This window comes from Numenius arquata, chromosome 11 (assembly GCF_964106895.1).
Source record: "Numenius arquata chromosome 11, bNumArq3.hap1.1, whole genome shotgun sequence".
In the NCBI taxonomy this organism is placed as follows: Eukaryota; Metazoa; Chordata; class Aves; order Charadriiformes; family Scolopacidae; genus Numenius; species Numenius arquata.
The window spans coordinates 23,112,027-23,127,459 of NC_133586.1; the positions used below are offsets into that span (position 1 = coordinate 23,112,027).

The 15,433-nt window shown below is 49.7% G+C and overlaps 1 protein-coding gene across 3 annotated transcripts in view; it reads left to right on the plus strand.

Annotated features, from left to right (window-relative positions):
- The first annotated feature begins 1,170 nt into the window (after positions 1-1,170).
- CPEB1 (cytoplasmic polyadenylation element binding protein 1) overlaps positions 1,171-15,433 on the plus strand; it is a 40,386-nt gene continuing 26,123 nt past the window's right edge. For 2 of the 3 annotated variants that reach the window (XM_074155648.1, XM_074155649.1), the window contains exons 1-2: positions 1,171-1,185; positions 6,547-6,724. In XM_074155648.1, the coding sequence (XP_074011749.1) occupies positions 1,171-1,185; positions 6,547-6,724 (193 nt within the window). Of the gene's footprint in view, positions 1,186-6,546; positions 6,725-15,433 lie in introns of those variants that run through there. The other variant, XM_074155652.1, reaches the window with a different exon arrangement.

Below are 15,433 nucleotides of genomic sequence, written 5' to 3' on the forward strand. Positions count from 1 at the left end.
GAGGACCAGCCATCTCTTAGGCGACTGGGGACATGCGAGTCCCTGGGCACATGCGAGTCCTCTGGGGGTGGCACTGCTTTAATCAGGCAGCTGCTAGCTTTTGGAGAAAACCCAGCACTGAAACACAGGGCCGGGGTAAACCCCCCTGGGGCTTGGCGGAGGGTGGGAGGCGTTCAGTCCCAACCAGGGATCAGAGGAGCCCTGGGAGGTTTCCAGCTATTTATCCAAAGCAGAATTGCTCGTGCTTTGACCGCAGAAATACCTGCTATGTCAGGGCTGGATCTATTCTGCAGTGTCACTGGAGGGATTCCTGGGGCCGGCACCAGGAGGCTTTTAATCTCCAACCTCGGGGAATGATAAAGAAAAAAGGAAATTTGACTCTTTATAAGATCTCTCCTCCCAGCACCAGCTGGGTGGGATTTGAGAGCCCCAGCTCTCTTTTCCCAAAGCTGCCACCCAGAGGGGAGCCAGACCCAGAACTGGAGGGAGAGGATGAGCCAAGGATGCACGGTAAGGCCTGAACCCCAAATTGTCTCCAGTCTGACCCCTTCTGCTGCTGCAAAAAGGGTGAGGGGCTTTCTGCTTTTCCCAGCGCATGGGTAGGAGATAGGGTAAAATCACCTTTATGACGGGTGAGGAAACACTGGCCAGAGCAGCAGCAGCACCACCAACTGCTGGGCATGGAGCGTTTGTTCTGGCAGGGAAAAACCCCATTTCCGTGGAGCCAGAACTCAGCACTGCATCACACCCAAGGTGGGGGGAGGCTGAAGCTGAGAGCCGGCAGCACCGCCACCACCCCACTGCCCTGCTTTACCCCCTCGGGGATCCCGTTCCCCTCAGAGGAGCCAGAGCGGCCTGCGGAGCGCTGCCCAGCCCTGAGGGGAGGCTGAGACCGCAGCTGCCGCCGGGCGTCGTGAGGCGCCGCCTCAGAGGGCGGGAAGCGCCGCGCGCCCGACGCCCCGCGCGGTGCACGCCGGGATCGAGGCGCGGGGGGAGGGGAGGCGAGGGGGGTGCCGTGCGCATGCGCAATAGCCCCTCCTCCCTTCAGCCTCTCCCTCCCTCCCCCTCCCCCCAAGCCCCGCTGGGGCGGCGGCCCATAAAAACCTGACGGGGCGGGCAGGGGTATTACCCGTCGGCCGTTCGCTTCCCTCCTCTCCGGCGTCCGCCCGCATGGCCTTCCCGCCGGTGAGGGGACGGGACGGGAAAAAAAAGGGAGGGACATGTGCTCGGGTAGGCGGCCCCTTTAAGGCCGTCCGTCCGTCCCCCCGTCACGTGGTTTCACACGTTGGCGGCGGTAGGTGAGGGAGGGAGAGGGGAAGGAGGAGGGGGCCTGCTCTGAGGTGATTTCCCGCCCTTACTCCATGGCGGTGGGATCCCTGCTTCCCTGGGATCCCTCTTTCCCTCAGCGGGGCCCAGCCTTGGGGTGGGGCTTGGTCCCTGCTCGGGCTCCCCCCGCTCGGCCGGGCCCCGCTGCTGAGGGAGCTTCACCTCAGGCAGCCCATCAGCATCCATTGACGCGAGGAAAAAGTAGTCCAGCCACTGCTTGTGGGCGCTCTCATCCCAGGTTATTTGAGGGGGGGAAGCCGAGCTGGAGGTGCTGAGTTGTGGGTGATGATGGCGGGGTGAGTTTTGGCTTGAGTGGGAAGCCATGCTCTTGGTTAGAGCTTCTAAATTCTGTCTTTTATTTTAGCATGCAAAGTGAACAGAGCGGTCATTTCTCCCTTAAACCAAGCGACTGCAAGCTCCATGTAGCAAAACCAGCTTCTGTTGGTGAGACTTAGTCCTGTATCAGCAGAGGCAAGAAACAAGTCTTCTGAAAAACAAGTTCTTTTTTTTTTTTTTGACTCTTCAGTATTCCCCAGCTAAAACCAATTAACGCTTGTTGTGGCTGCTTTCCTGATAAGCTACTGTGTGTGCTGGCAGCTGGAGCATTGGTGAGGGGCTGTGCAGAGGATGGGAGATGTGTTTTGTGAGGAGTTTCAGGATCCCTGATGCTTTGCTGCAGTTTATCTCAACTGGAACAGTTCCCCCACACCAATTAAAACCTGATTCTGCTTTCATGATGTGCTGAAACAGGCAGCTGTGATGTTGTTTGCTTCCAAGGCTGCTTGGGTGGTAGCTTCAAAGTGTCTTGTTCCCCCCAAAATACCAAAAAGTAGGTGCCTCAACAGGGCAGCTTCTTTAAAAACAGGTGTTTTGGCAAAAACAGTGTTGTTCCAAAGTCAATGCTCCTGTGTAAAAGAATACCATCAAAATCTTTTCCAGTCTTGATTCCAGCCAGGTGTGCTCAAGACCTTTCTCCACCCAGGGTAAACCCATAGAGAGCTGCTTAAGCTCAGCCTTGCTGATGGCAAGAGAGCCTAATGCCCTTTGGGAGGACTTGGGGGTGTGAGCTTGTTGCTTGTTAGCAGTGTTGCCTGGTAGGAACAGTTACACCAATGTTGTGCTTTTTACTGGTGTAGCTGACTTCAGTTTGGGAAGCAAAATATACCAGTTTTTAGAGTTCATTTCGATCAAAGTATGGAGCCATGGCTTGATTATGTTGATACTGACATTTTGACAGCATCTCAAATTTTGTCTCAGGATTAAAGGCCGCCTTGGTTGTACCTACAGCGCTGAGAACCCCTTCGGGCATCAGCATGGTGCTACCCCAGTGGGATTTCTGCGAAAGACATGAAAAGCAAAGGCTGAATTGTAGCTGAGGTAGATGAGCATTGTGTGCTCCATAGTGTCCCCAGGAGCTAATGCATGTCTTGGCCATACCAGCAGCTGAGCTGTGTTTAATGACTTCCCTAAGGATTAGGATATCGTAATCTTGTACCAGCACTGTTGTGATGCTGCAGGTTCTGACTAGCCCTGGGATTTCATTATCTGTAGGTTTCCTACAGGCGTGTCTACTGCGGGGCTGTCGAGGTACCTTCATTTCCACTTACCTTGGACATCTTGTTGGCTTTCACCGTGCAAGTGTACGTTGTTTCACCAGCTGAGCTGCTGCAGGTTGTTCGTGTGTGTGTGTCTGGAGTGGGACCTGCTGCAGGTAAAACCGCAGGCTGCAGCTGTGGGGTGTGCTTGGGGCTGATGGGATGGGAACTCTAGAGACCTGACAGCCACTGTGCTTTGGCTGACGGCTTATCGATGCAGACCCAGCAAATGAGCTCTGCCACGGTGGTAAGGCTCGCTGGTTGCCTCTCTGTTACTCTGAGGGAGCGGAAACTCCCCCCTATTTCAAATCAAGGCTTTTCTCACTCTGGTGTGTTTTGTTTGGAGTGCTAGAGGTGTCTGGAGGCTGACTGTGCCCTCCTTGAGACCTCAGAGCATCCTGGGGACACATCTTCATGCTTGGAGATGGTTTCTTGGCTAAGGGTTTAGCTGTGGACTGTATTCCTGTCTGAGATTCACCTTGCTGTGATGCTTCTTGGGCCTGTGTTCCGGATCTACCACAATGACTTAACATGAAGCCTTTAAGTCGTTTGCCCTGTGGCACTGCATTGCCTACTGCAGGGAACTGAGTTGCCTTTCTCGTTTGTTTCTGATCTAGGAACATCCCTAGAAATTCCGAGCTCTTAAATGGAGACTGGGTGTCCTACCAGGCTTCAGGAAGCAGTGTTTGATTCCTGATGCCTTTAAATGACCTGTCAGCTGGATCACACTTCTGTTTTGACTTGTTTATCCACTGGCCACACTGATAAAATGGTATCTGCTCTCCTGGATTGGGATTGTGTGCTGTAGCAGACAGGACCAGCAGAGGACAGCTGTTGTTGGGTCACTGGTTACACCCCTGGTGTCACACACTATGTGCCAGGTCAGTGCTGGGCCTGCAGATGAAGGACCCACCCACACCTGCCAGTGCTCCTGGGCTGGTACCTTGATGAAAGCACAGGAAATCACCATCTCCAAGCCTGGGCAGTAGCTATAGTTGCTGCTGTGGAGAGAACTTCCAGAGAAGCCTGGACAGGCAGCATGTGTTTAATTATTGCAAAATCCTTCAAGATGGGGTGCTGAAAGCCAGTCCTAGCTGGTCTTAAGAGAGTGCTCCTCTGCTTGTCTTCGCTTGGGGATGCGAGAGCAGAGCAGGTTCCAGAGGACAGCCTCAGGCGTGGTATTTCCCTGTGTTTTGGTATTAACTCTGAGACAAAGGATATGGGTGTATTCCCCAGCTCCGTGTTTGCAAACTCATTCCACTGGAGTATCCAGGCTGCTGAATGGTTTGTGCCCTGCGTGCTCTGAAGACCCACAGAGCTCTTCTACAAGAGAGACTCCTTTGAGGGGTTTAGGGAGGAGGGTGAGCTTTACTAGGGGAAGGTATAGAGACGGTGTCCTAGATGCTTGCAGTGTCTCTAGGAGATCTGTGACGGTCTTAAAAGCTCTGCAAGTGGAAGGAATTTTTTGTGGAAGTGCTTGGCTGTACACTTACTGTTTTCTGTTCTTGTTTGGAGCAGGACTGGTGCTGCCGGTTGTGGGAAGCATCAAATGCTAAATGAGCAGGAACGGGTCAGGCGTTTTGGTTGCCGCTCGGGTTTATTTTTGTCTTGCTAGCACAGGCTCCAAGGGAAAAGCTTTGCCTCCTGTTGTAAGTGTTTTTTTAACAGTAACAGGAGTAGAATATGGAGTTTCACACTTGTGCCAAAGCAGCCTGATGTGGCACTTCTTTTTATTAAAGACGACTGGCAATACTTTCTTAAATTGAGCTTCTGTCCTCCTCAGCTGCTTTTTATAAAGATGACTTAAAGCTTGCTCTGCCTGTTCCCTCTTGCCTGAAGCTTGCTTTCAGCCCTACCTGTTTTACTCTCGGCTTGTAAATGTTCCTGCATTGCCTGCAGAGTTCCAGGACCTTATGTTGGGGTGGGCTGAGCCTTTCAGTAGACAAAAAAATCTCGGACCCCAGTGCTGAATAGATGCTAAATAGTCTTAAACGGGCTGAAATCCCGAATCAATTGTTCGGGTCCTGCCTGAAGGCATCGTGTGAGTTGACAATTCAGTAGCTTATTCCTTCTGCTTCCAGGACAGGGTTTCCTTTTGCTTTTTAGCTAAATGGTTGGTGGGGGGAAGCTTGCATGTGTGGAGAAAACTATCACATGGTGTGTTATGGCAGTAAAACTGCTCATAAGGATGGGGGGGAGGAGATGCAAGTCCTCTAGTTGGGCTGGGCTAAAGTTCCTGTGTCCATGTGAAAGTAATTCAGTTTAGACCTGCCTTCTGCCACAGGCTGTGTACTGGAAAGATCGGTATGATGATGAGAAAGTTAAACATGCTTGGTACTTCAGGTTTGCTACTGGGTGAAGCAAAGGAAGAAATGTGGGCCCAAAACTCCTGCAGGAACCCATCCAAAAGATAGATGTATTAAATGTCTCCTTGACAAGTACAAATGGCTCAATTTAAAGCTAGAGGCTTCTGTGTGTCCTGGAGTAGCAGGGGCTTGTTCACCAGCCTCACTGCAATTCAGTTCTCTGCATTTGGCTCTCACTCGATTTGCTTAATGGCAAGGATTCTGCTCCGGAGGCCAAGGCTGGCGAGGTTGTGCCTTCCTGCTGTTCACTTTAATGTGGGTCCTAATTGATAGTGATACCGTTTGCTCAGCAGCAAAGTTCTGCTGCAGTGGCTTTTGGGTGGCAGGAAGAGCTGCCCTCGGTCCAGAAATGCTGGTTAGAGATGAAGTTTAGTGGCTTTTGACTGACAGAGGCTTGAATGTTGCACAGCTGCACCAAAGCAAGCCTGGATGTGAAAGTGGCTTGTGAGCAGAGCTGGGGGAAGCAGCTGCTCTTGCTGGTTCTCTGGCACCAGGAAGCAGGAGGGGTTTGGTAGATCTGCCTGTGGAGGGTCATGCTAAAGCAGAGCTGATTTGGGGTAACCTTCCTTTGTGCTCAGGAGCTGCTACCTAAAGGGAAGATCAGGAATGGGTTCCCTGCCTTGCCAAGGGGAACCTTGGGATTTGGTTTAACTTGGTTTGATTAACTGGGAAGCCATGTTGTTTTTTTTTTTTTTCTGCAAGCCTGTTTTCTGATGTGATTGCATGGCTGCTGACTTGGGCCATCCCAAGATGTTATTCAGAGCTTACAAATATGGGTGGTGAAGTGAGCCTTGCTTGTTTCTGCTGTGCTCAGGAGGAGCTACTGTGGTTTCTCGTGGTGGCTGCCTTGACCATGAGTGTCCCCCATGTCCCTCCAGTGTCAGGAGGCTGATGCTGGGGAGAAGGTCCATGCCTCTGTGTTAACCAGGCCTCTGCTTTAGTGATGTGATGTGCTGGAGAAAAACAGCAGGGTGCTTGTGTGAGCAACCACACTAGTTTGGGTGCTGCAGCTCTTCGCCTAAGGTTCATCCTACCCATGGTGAGCTGGTACCTATTTATGACTGGGACAGTCCTGGTCTGATGTGCTGACCTGCTTGCTTAACTGTTTCTTTAATGCCAAGAATTGTGCTTGAGCGTTGCTAAGACCTGGAGCTAAAGCAAATATGAGTATTGGAGGCAATCCAGGCTTTCCACAAAGTGTTGAAAGCCGGATGGTGAGTACTAGCCTGCTTGACATTAATACTTCTTCTTTTTTCCAGAAAGAAGATACTGGGAGGAGCATAAAAGACTGCTGGGATAGCCCAGATGCCCCTGCACTTACCACTTGCAGCAATGCAGATATATTCCGCCAAATAAATGCCATGTTGGACAACTCTTTGGATTTCAGTGGAGTCTGCACCACACCCATCAGAAAAAGCAAACGTGACATCCTGCCAGGTGATGCATTGGGCCATGTTCAAGGCGAGCTTGAGGATTCGGGGTTGGTAGAAGTGGGGGAGTTGCTTGGTGGGACCTAGTGAGCATGTGGTAGTGGTGGTAACCCTTGGTGGTGTGGTTGTTGGCCTGTGCTTGTAAGCAGAGAGCTGCTTGGAGTCATGGTTAATGCTGTGTGGTACCGGAGGCTTCATTTGTGTGCCTGCAATGGATAACCTGGGTATTCCGCGGCAGCGTGGAGGTGCCTGGGAAGGCTTGTTTACACTCCCTGGGATGCTGTGGATTGTTGTATGGGCAGGATGTGAGCTCTCGCTGCCTGACCTGCCAGCTTCTGGTGTAGATGGTTCCAGTAGGCTCCTTTACAGTCTGCCTTTCCTGGAGGCAGGATTAATCTGTAAGTGGTTATTTTGAATTTTGAATAACTGTTTGCTACAGGTCGCTTAATCATGTATTTAAGAGCACAGTGAAGCGGGACCTGTAGGTGAAGACTTTCTCATGAAGCAAGTTTGGGATTATGAAATGGGTGCTGCAAGTTTTGCTTCCTGGAGGCTGAGGGGAGTGGGCATGTTCTGCTGTGTTGCGCTTGATCTGCCTCAAAACAGAAGGCTCCGTGCCAAAGCAAAGAGTGTTGGGTCCAATCTTATTTTTATGTAAGTGAAGGACATGCTTTTGTCCCTCTACAGTCGGCGAGATCTGCCAGTAAATGTACCTGCCTGGTGCCTGATGTTCTTCTTGCCAGCGCACTTCTGTGCAGTGGTACTTGTGCCAAGGATTTGGGCACTTGAAAGAGATTGCTGTTGCTCCTCCAGCCTCTGAATTATAGGGTCAATAAACACCCTGACCATTATTGGAAACAAACTGACCCTCTGGACTTGTCCCAAAACAAAGTGGGAAGTAAAGGGAGAAACCTCACCAGCTGGTGACCTTGCAGGCTGCTGTAGGCAGAGAAGCTTCTGTTGCGGTCAATTGGAGAGAGGGTTGTCTTGTGCTCATGGGCAATCTGATGAGTTTTAATCAAATGGGTGTTAAAGCTGCAGATGGGTGTCTGGGCATCCTGTTGGGTCTGTCTGATGCTTGCACAGTGCAACTTTTTTCTGGACTGGTGAAATGACTGCTACCAGATGACTTCCAGAGCAGCTTAATCTCCCGGGTATTTGAAGGGCTTAGCACTATGGGCCCGGGGCTGATGTAGCCATGTGATCCTGTGCTGGCGCTGCAGAAATACCAGAGGAAGTGAATTGCTCACTTCGAGGGATGGATCTATAGCCAGCATTGCTTGAAACGTGCCTGGTAAAACGGTATTGGAGGATATGCTGGCTACCCCTGAGCAGTTGCGTAGTGAATATTAACTAATCCAGGTCAGTGGTGTGGTTAGTGGTGCGTTTTTAGAGATTTGCTGTTGTACTGAGCTGTTTAGACATTTTTTTTTTGTCCCTTGGCACGGTGGTAGTCAGTGTTGTATCTGATCTTGATGCACTGGAAGCATAAGGGAGAAATAAACCTAAGTATTTTCCTTTATCTCCTTACAATGAGCTCATGAAAGAGTTGTTTCTGGCTGCCTTGTTGAAATCTTAGCTGTGGCCCTTCATAGCCCATTTATAATTTGAAGTGGAAATGTTTCCTAGTTAAGTTCCAGTTTACTTGCCAAAGTTAACCTAGTTGATAAAGGAAATATCTCTGCCTGTCAGAGCAGATTCATCCTGTGAAGATGTGGGTTAGTTCTGGTCTTAGGTCTGGCACATCAGTTTTAATTTGAGTACTGGCTTCTAGACTTCTAAAGGTCTTCTCTGAGGGACTGGGGTATCCACCTGGCAATGAGATGAACCTGCTGCATGTGAACCTCTGCTCGGTCTGTCAGTTCCTGTGGTATTTCTCAGGGATGTCTGGAGCAGAGGGTCTTGCCTGGTGGGGAGCTACTGAGAGGTGGTGCTGTCATTGGAAACTGGGTGAATTTCCCATCAGTGGTGTTAAACTGTGCTTGTGTTTCAGGCTATCATTGAGTAACTTCTGTGGAAGACCTCTTGGAGGACAAGTAGGTGGGACTTGTGTGAAAAAGGGAGGCTTCCTCTAGCAAACATTATTTCTGCTGCAGGGCAACCAAAGCTGTGCTTTTTGGGACACCCTAAGCAGTTTTTCTTATTCCTGACATAGCAGTTGAGGCCAATCTTACCAGTTTGTGCTGGCTGCTGGCACAGCCACTTGCATGGGGTGGGGGTAACCTGACAGGAGGCTTTTAGCTTGTATTACATCCCTTGAGTGGTAGCATGGACACTCATGATGGCATGAGGAAAAAGGCTTGCTCGATTCCTGAGGGATGCTGGGCACTGCTGAGCTAGGGCTAGGAAGTGGCTGCCTTGGGTGCCCTCACTCTTCAGGCTAATGGAAACGTGATTTCTTTCAGAAGGCGCTTCTTGGATGTATAAAAGACTGATTATAATAGAGTATAACCTGAGCCACCCCAGCCAGGACAGCAGTTATCAGCCGTAAATATGTGGATGAGTCAGCATCTGCCAGTGCATCGGCAGCTCAGAGTTATTAGTCTCCTTGCAGTCCCAGCCTTGTTTCCTTGGTGTCAGTCAGGACCTCTCAGCAGGTAACCAGGGCCTGAATGCAGCAGTTCTGCAAGATTCCTTCTGTCTCAAAAGCGCATGAGCTGCTTCCCTTGTTTTGTTTAACGTGTTGCTAATGAGCGTCTTCTCTATGGAAAAAGTTGGCACTGTCAGCAAGACCGTGAATCCTAGGACAGCCATGATCAGCAAATGGGGAGGTGCTTCGGTGCTTGGACCCTGGCCTAGGTTGTGCCATTCTCTTGCAGAAATTGATACCTGGTGTCTGTAAGGCTGAGCAGCTGGTAACTAAAATTCAGAATATAGTGCAGCCAACTGCCCCCTGCGCTGGGCAGATGGTTCAGAGCCTGAAGCAGGCTGTTGGAGTGGTTTGCTCTGCCTTTGGGTGGACAAGACAAGGCTCTGCAGGACCAGTGTCTTGCCTTTTGGTGAGCCTGGCTCCTGGGTAGGTGGCCAGTGGAGCAGACAGACCCTTGATCTCACATGGTGTCTTGTCACTTGTGTTAAATCACTTCTGAAGAATTCATGAGCCTCTGGTGCTTTTACTTGGAGCAGGAACAACTTGTGTATTGCAGTTAGGTTATATTATCATGAAACTTGTAGCTTGGGCAGTCTTAATGAGCCTGGAGATCTGCCCATAATGTAGTAGCTATAAGAGGTGAAAGGACTGTCTTTTTACAACTTAAGCTCTCTTGTTGGTGAGTTTGAGGAAGAGATTTTAATCTGGCAGGGGAAATACTTGTACTTTATTCATGGTCTCTCAAGCTTTTCAGTTGTCTTCCTCAGGTCAAACTAAATTTATCCTGGATTGGGCTTGTGTGTAAGAAGCCCCTTTCAGTATTAAGAGGATTACACGTGGTAGAGAAGGGATGGCAGAAGTTCATGACCTTTCAATAATGCTATTGGGGAGACACGTGTGGAAACACCTTACTGGGTGTGATGTGGTGCACAGTGAGAGAGTGCTGAGGAGATCAGTGCGGCTGCAGCCCCAGCAATGTGAGAGAACAAGCTTGTTCAGCAGTCCAGGATCTGACACTGTTGGAGGGTTATCCATATCCGGGCAGAGCTGTGTGGCAGAAGGGACTGCTGCTGGAGACTTAGCTTGCCATACCTAATGTTAAATCTCTATAAAGATCAGTTTGCAGTTAATGATAATCCTTGGTGAACTTAGTTGCCTTGTCAAAATGATCCGAGTCATCAAGCCCAGCGTCACCACCACCGTGGTGGCTCATGGGTGCTTGCTGCAGGAGTTCCCCAAGCACCAGGTGTAGATTGCTGGCCCAAACCAAAGGGTGCAGTGGTGTGGTGAAAGCTGTAATTGTAGAACCTGTCTGGTAGCTTCTGGGACAGGATTGTGTGGTGCTTCAAAACATCTGCCTTTCAGTCCTTTCTGAAGAAAGGAAAAACTTCCTTGGCAAGGTTGTGTTGTGCAGACACTAACCTCTAGTGGCTTTTAGTGGGGCAGTGGAGATGGGAGAGAGAACGTGGCCTTGACAGAGGCAAGAGTTAACATCTCCCACCAGCTTGCCTCCTGTCACTGCTGCTGGAGTGCAGCCTGTCCTTGAGCAACTGCTTCATGGGGAATGTTGGTTCACTCCCGAATTTAAGGCTGATCTGCATGTTCATCGCTGGTCTGCATAAGGATGTAAGCAAAGCCAATTTCTTAAGGTAGTGGGTGGCTTTCTGCCAGGCTTTAAAGCTGGGCCTGGCTGGGTGGAAGGTGCTGCTACCAGCTTTGGTTAAAAAATAAACAAACCCTAAACCAGCTTTTGAAATCATCAGCCTGTTCTGAAGGCACAACTTCCAGCTTAATTAAGTAGAAGAGTGAGCAAAGCTCCCTCTTCAGCCTCTGTATGCCCATTTACTCACCTGGCTAAGCTGACTGGCTTCAACGGAAGGCAATGCTGGCTTAAAACAGATGGATTTAAAAGGATTGTAGGTACCCTAAATGTCCCAGCAGCATTGATTTCCCTTTCGTTAAGCTCTGCTCATTTAACTAAGACAAAGCAGCCATTATTTTGCTATAAGTTGACAGTCCATTGTGTGAAGAAATGGGAGATGCTTAAATGACTCCTGTGGATGGGTGTGGCTTAAGGTGCCAAGTTCAGCGCAGAGGCTGTTAGTTGTGGCCCATCAGGTCCTAATGATTCTCACTGGCTGCTTTATTTAAGGAAAACTGAAGGACAAATGCAAACCCAGACAAGCTGATGACTAAATCGGCTTCCTGTTTGCTCTCAATTGCAGTCAATTAATGACTTATCGCTTGTTTAGCCACCTAAAAAAGTCCTCTCTGGTACTATAATGTAGACTTCTGTTCTTCACTGTCCTGCAGCCATGAGGAAATGTGCCAGAGTGCGCTCGATGCAGCTGACCTGATGTGTGTGGTTTTGGATGGGAGAGACAAAAATGTTCTAAGGTGCAGAGACCCAAAATGTAGTGCTGTTTGTTTGGAGTGGTGGTGGTGGGGGTTAATGGGGAGCCTGGGGCAAGGCTGTTATTGGGAGCTCACCTGCAGCTGCCAGCTGAGAACAACTCTGCTTTGCACCAAATCAATGCTGTGTGCCTGGTACACGCATCCAGAATAGTGACATTCAACACTTGTGTGCCCCCAAAGAGGTGCACACCTACTGCCTCTGGGTTCTGGCCTTTCTAGTTCAAGTGTTACATTAACAGGTCTTTGCTTACATAGGTGCAGTGCTTTTCTGTACTGGAAAGTACCTCTAGGAAATTTAGGGTTTTCTTCATCAGATCTGCAAACGGAATCAGATAGGGTGTTGTGTTCTGCGGAGAGCAGGGGCTCGGCCTGGAGCTGTCGCACTTGGCAGCGGTTGCGAATTGGATGGTGCTGCTGAAGAGCCAGCAGACTTCCTTATGTGCTGTGCTCTGTTGTTCAGATCTCGGTGCTGTAATCCCGTGGCAGTCTCTTTCTGTTACTCCCGGAAGAGGTAAGTAGAGCAGCAAGGTGGAGTTGCAGTGCCCTCTTCCTTAGTTTCTTAAATAGTTCCTCGCCAGCTGTTCAAGTGGTTGTGGTTACTGGAATAAGGCAAACTCCTTGGTCTGGCTGTGAAACAGGTCATGCAGCAGCAAATGTCTCCACTTGAGGAATTTTTCAGATTGCAGGGAAGATGCTTAGTTGCATATCAGAAAAACCTCTTGTAACTAGTAGCTTTATGCCTAACAAGAGCTTCCCGAAGTGCCTGATGATCCTCAGTGTACCTTAGAGGATAAGCCAAGTGTATTCCTAAAAGCCTTCACTTGAGATTTGTTTGTCTTGTGTGCGAAACATACTTGAGAAGCATAATTTTCAGGGATGCAATTCCCAGCTTTTACAGCTGGAGGTGTAAAGAGGTGTGAAAGGTAAAACAATGCTGCCGCTGTGAGCTAAAGGCTGCAGAGATGTTTGCCTTGCCTCTTGCTTCTCGGGATTGGGTTTGGAAGTTGAGCCTCGGTCAGAGCTCTGGTCCACAGAGGTGAGTCTGGTTTTTTGAACAGAGCTTACAGCTGAGTTGTGCTTATCCTTCCCCAGCTCTGTATGCTCAGGGGCCTCATTTGTGGAGGGGCTTTCTAAATGAGCACGTGGGAGCAGAGGGACACCTCTCCATGGCTGCAGAGGTGGTAGGAGTGGGGTCTGGCTTGCTTGGTTCATGCTTGCTTAACGGGCTTTGTTGCTGCCTTTCTCTAGGTTTTCTCAGTTTTCAAGCTAAAACCCATTTGCTGGATTTTTAGCTGCCTTTGCAAGTAGCCTAGGTCTGGAAGTCTTGAACATCTGAATGTCTTTGTGTTTGAATGAAGTGTTACCTTTCAAGACTAAGCCTGATGGCACACAGGGATGCTGCTGCTACGGGACAGGGACTGAATCGTGCTCTACCCGTGCTCCCTTAACCCGCCTGCCACAAACTGCCTGTGGGTCGCAACTCCCGGGGCCAGTCCCTACTTGTCCTCTCCATGCAGGCTTAGGCTGTAATTTTCTAAATATTTTCCTGTTTCAAATGCCTGGTCGCTGCAGCCACACTGCATACTGGATGAGGGGAATGAGCTAGGCTAAAACTAAACTACCAGTGGCTCGGTTTTAACCAGATCAGCACCCCAGCCCAGCTTCCTGTGTGGAACCTGACCTGCCTGAACTGGTGTAAGTGGGGAGGGAGTGCTGGGGTGGGGACAAGTGGCTGGGGCTGCAGCTTGTGTAAGTCGTCTGGGCTGGTAGGGCTTAACTGCAAGTTAAGAGCTGAACTGTGTGGAGGTGCTCGCCTTTAAGAAGCCTTTGAAATGTCTTAAATGCAATGCTAACATTTGAAGTCTGAAAAATGCAGCTTTCCGTCTGGGTGGTGGTGTGGAAAGCCATCCAGCCTGTGCTGCAGTGTGCCCTGGCTCCAGGGATCTCCTGGACAGACAGGAGGACGTCATCCAGGATAGCTGCCCACTCCCAGACCTGCACAGGAGTGTTTTATTAAGGACTTGCTTCTGGTGATGCTGTTGAAATCAAACCAAACCAGCTTGGGAGGTGGGAGCTCAGTCTCTCCCAGGCTCTCAGACATGAGCCCAGCACAGCGCGGCTCCCTCTGCCAGGATGGTTGGCTTCCAGAGGCAACTCCAGAGAAAAATTCAGGTTGGAAGGACTCACACTGGTTCTTGGGGCTTGGAAAAGTCTGCAGCGAAGCACTTGGGCTGGGTTGGGCTGTGTCAGGTTGCAAAGTGAAACTTTTCTGTTTGGTAGCCATCTACTTACAACTAATTTGAGGTTGTGACTCTTTAGACTGAATTTTTGTAGGAAATTAATTCTTCCTGCCCTGGTATCCTATTAGTTTTGCCTGTTGTCAGCAATTGATTGCTTTGTAAGAAATTTCCAGGCTCTGGATTTGAAAATAACTACTCCAGAAATCTGTTTAAATTCTATTTATTAAGAGGTGTTTTTCCATGATGGCCCATAGCCATCTTTCCTTGTGGCTGGGAGTGTTAAAGGGGAAGGCTGTTTGCTTCAGGTGGGAAAAGGTCCAATTAAAAAAATGCTGGTTATCTGAGCAAATTCTACTGTGTTTTCAGCAGTTATACCCATAGCCAAATTGTAGGGAGCTTGCCTTTAATGTAGACTGAAGTCATCAGAGGGAAATATAGATGTCTCGAACTTGAATCTGATTGAGTTCAATTAAACAAAAGAGCTTATTTCCTGAGGAATGTAGATAGCTGGGGAAAATGTGGCTGGATGCTGTGGAGTGAGCACTTCCTGTGGCTGATTAATTTGTTCCTGGTTTCCTTTATTTCTTCAGTGGTGGGTTTCATCCAACATGTTAGGTGAGGGAGTCTGGGTGGGATTTGAGTTCTGCTCTCTGTCTAATTCTCTGTGTCTGTGCTTCCCAGAAGATGAAGCTTGGTGGGAATTAAGCTTGAAGATGGCATAAAACCTGGCCAGACGCTGGTCCCCCAAAGGGCAGGTGGTCTCCTACTGCCAGGGCTCTGGGCTAGAGCAGAGCACTCCTGCGTTTTCATAAACACAAAAATGTTACATATTCATATGGGCAAGTTATGGTTGCTGTGGGAACTGAGTTGTCTGAGCATGTGCCTTTATCCTCTCCTCCCTCCAGCTGCATTAGAAATGTTTTTAGGGCCTGTCCAAAACAAGCAATCTGAAAACTAGACTGGAAGAGTTAATGCAGTGAAACACCCTGCGGAAGATGCAGTGTGATGCTTTTGGAGGAATATTTTGTGCTGTTACAGGTGCTTGATAGTAATATGACTGAATTGGCACTACAGCTTGTACTACTACTACCTGGGGAGTAAAAAAAAAAAAACCAAACCCAGTGGATGCTACCCTGGAGGAGTGCTGTGGAGGAGGCTGCAGTTGGAAGGGGGAAGGTGTCGCGTTTCCAGCAGGTAGGGTTTGGAGCTGCTCTCATCCAGACTGCAGTGTTACAGCCCTTGCCAATGGATCTGGGAATGTCAGCATTCCCAAATCACTGTGTGGTGACAGTGAGGGTCCCACCTCTGGTGGTGGCAGCAGCCTGTGTCTGGTGTAGGGTACCCAGCTGATGGTGGGGCCTTGCCTGGGCTTTGGGTCACGGGCAACCGAGTGGTACAGGATGTGGAAAAGGAGGCCAGGAATGCTGTCTGGGATGGCTGGGGCTGCACGTGAGGGATAACGTGACAGGCT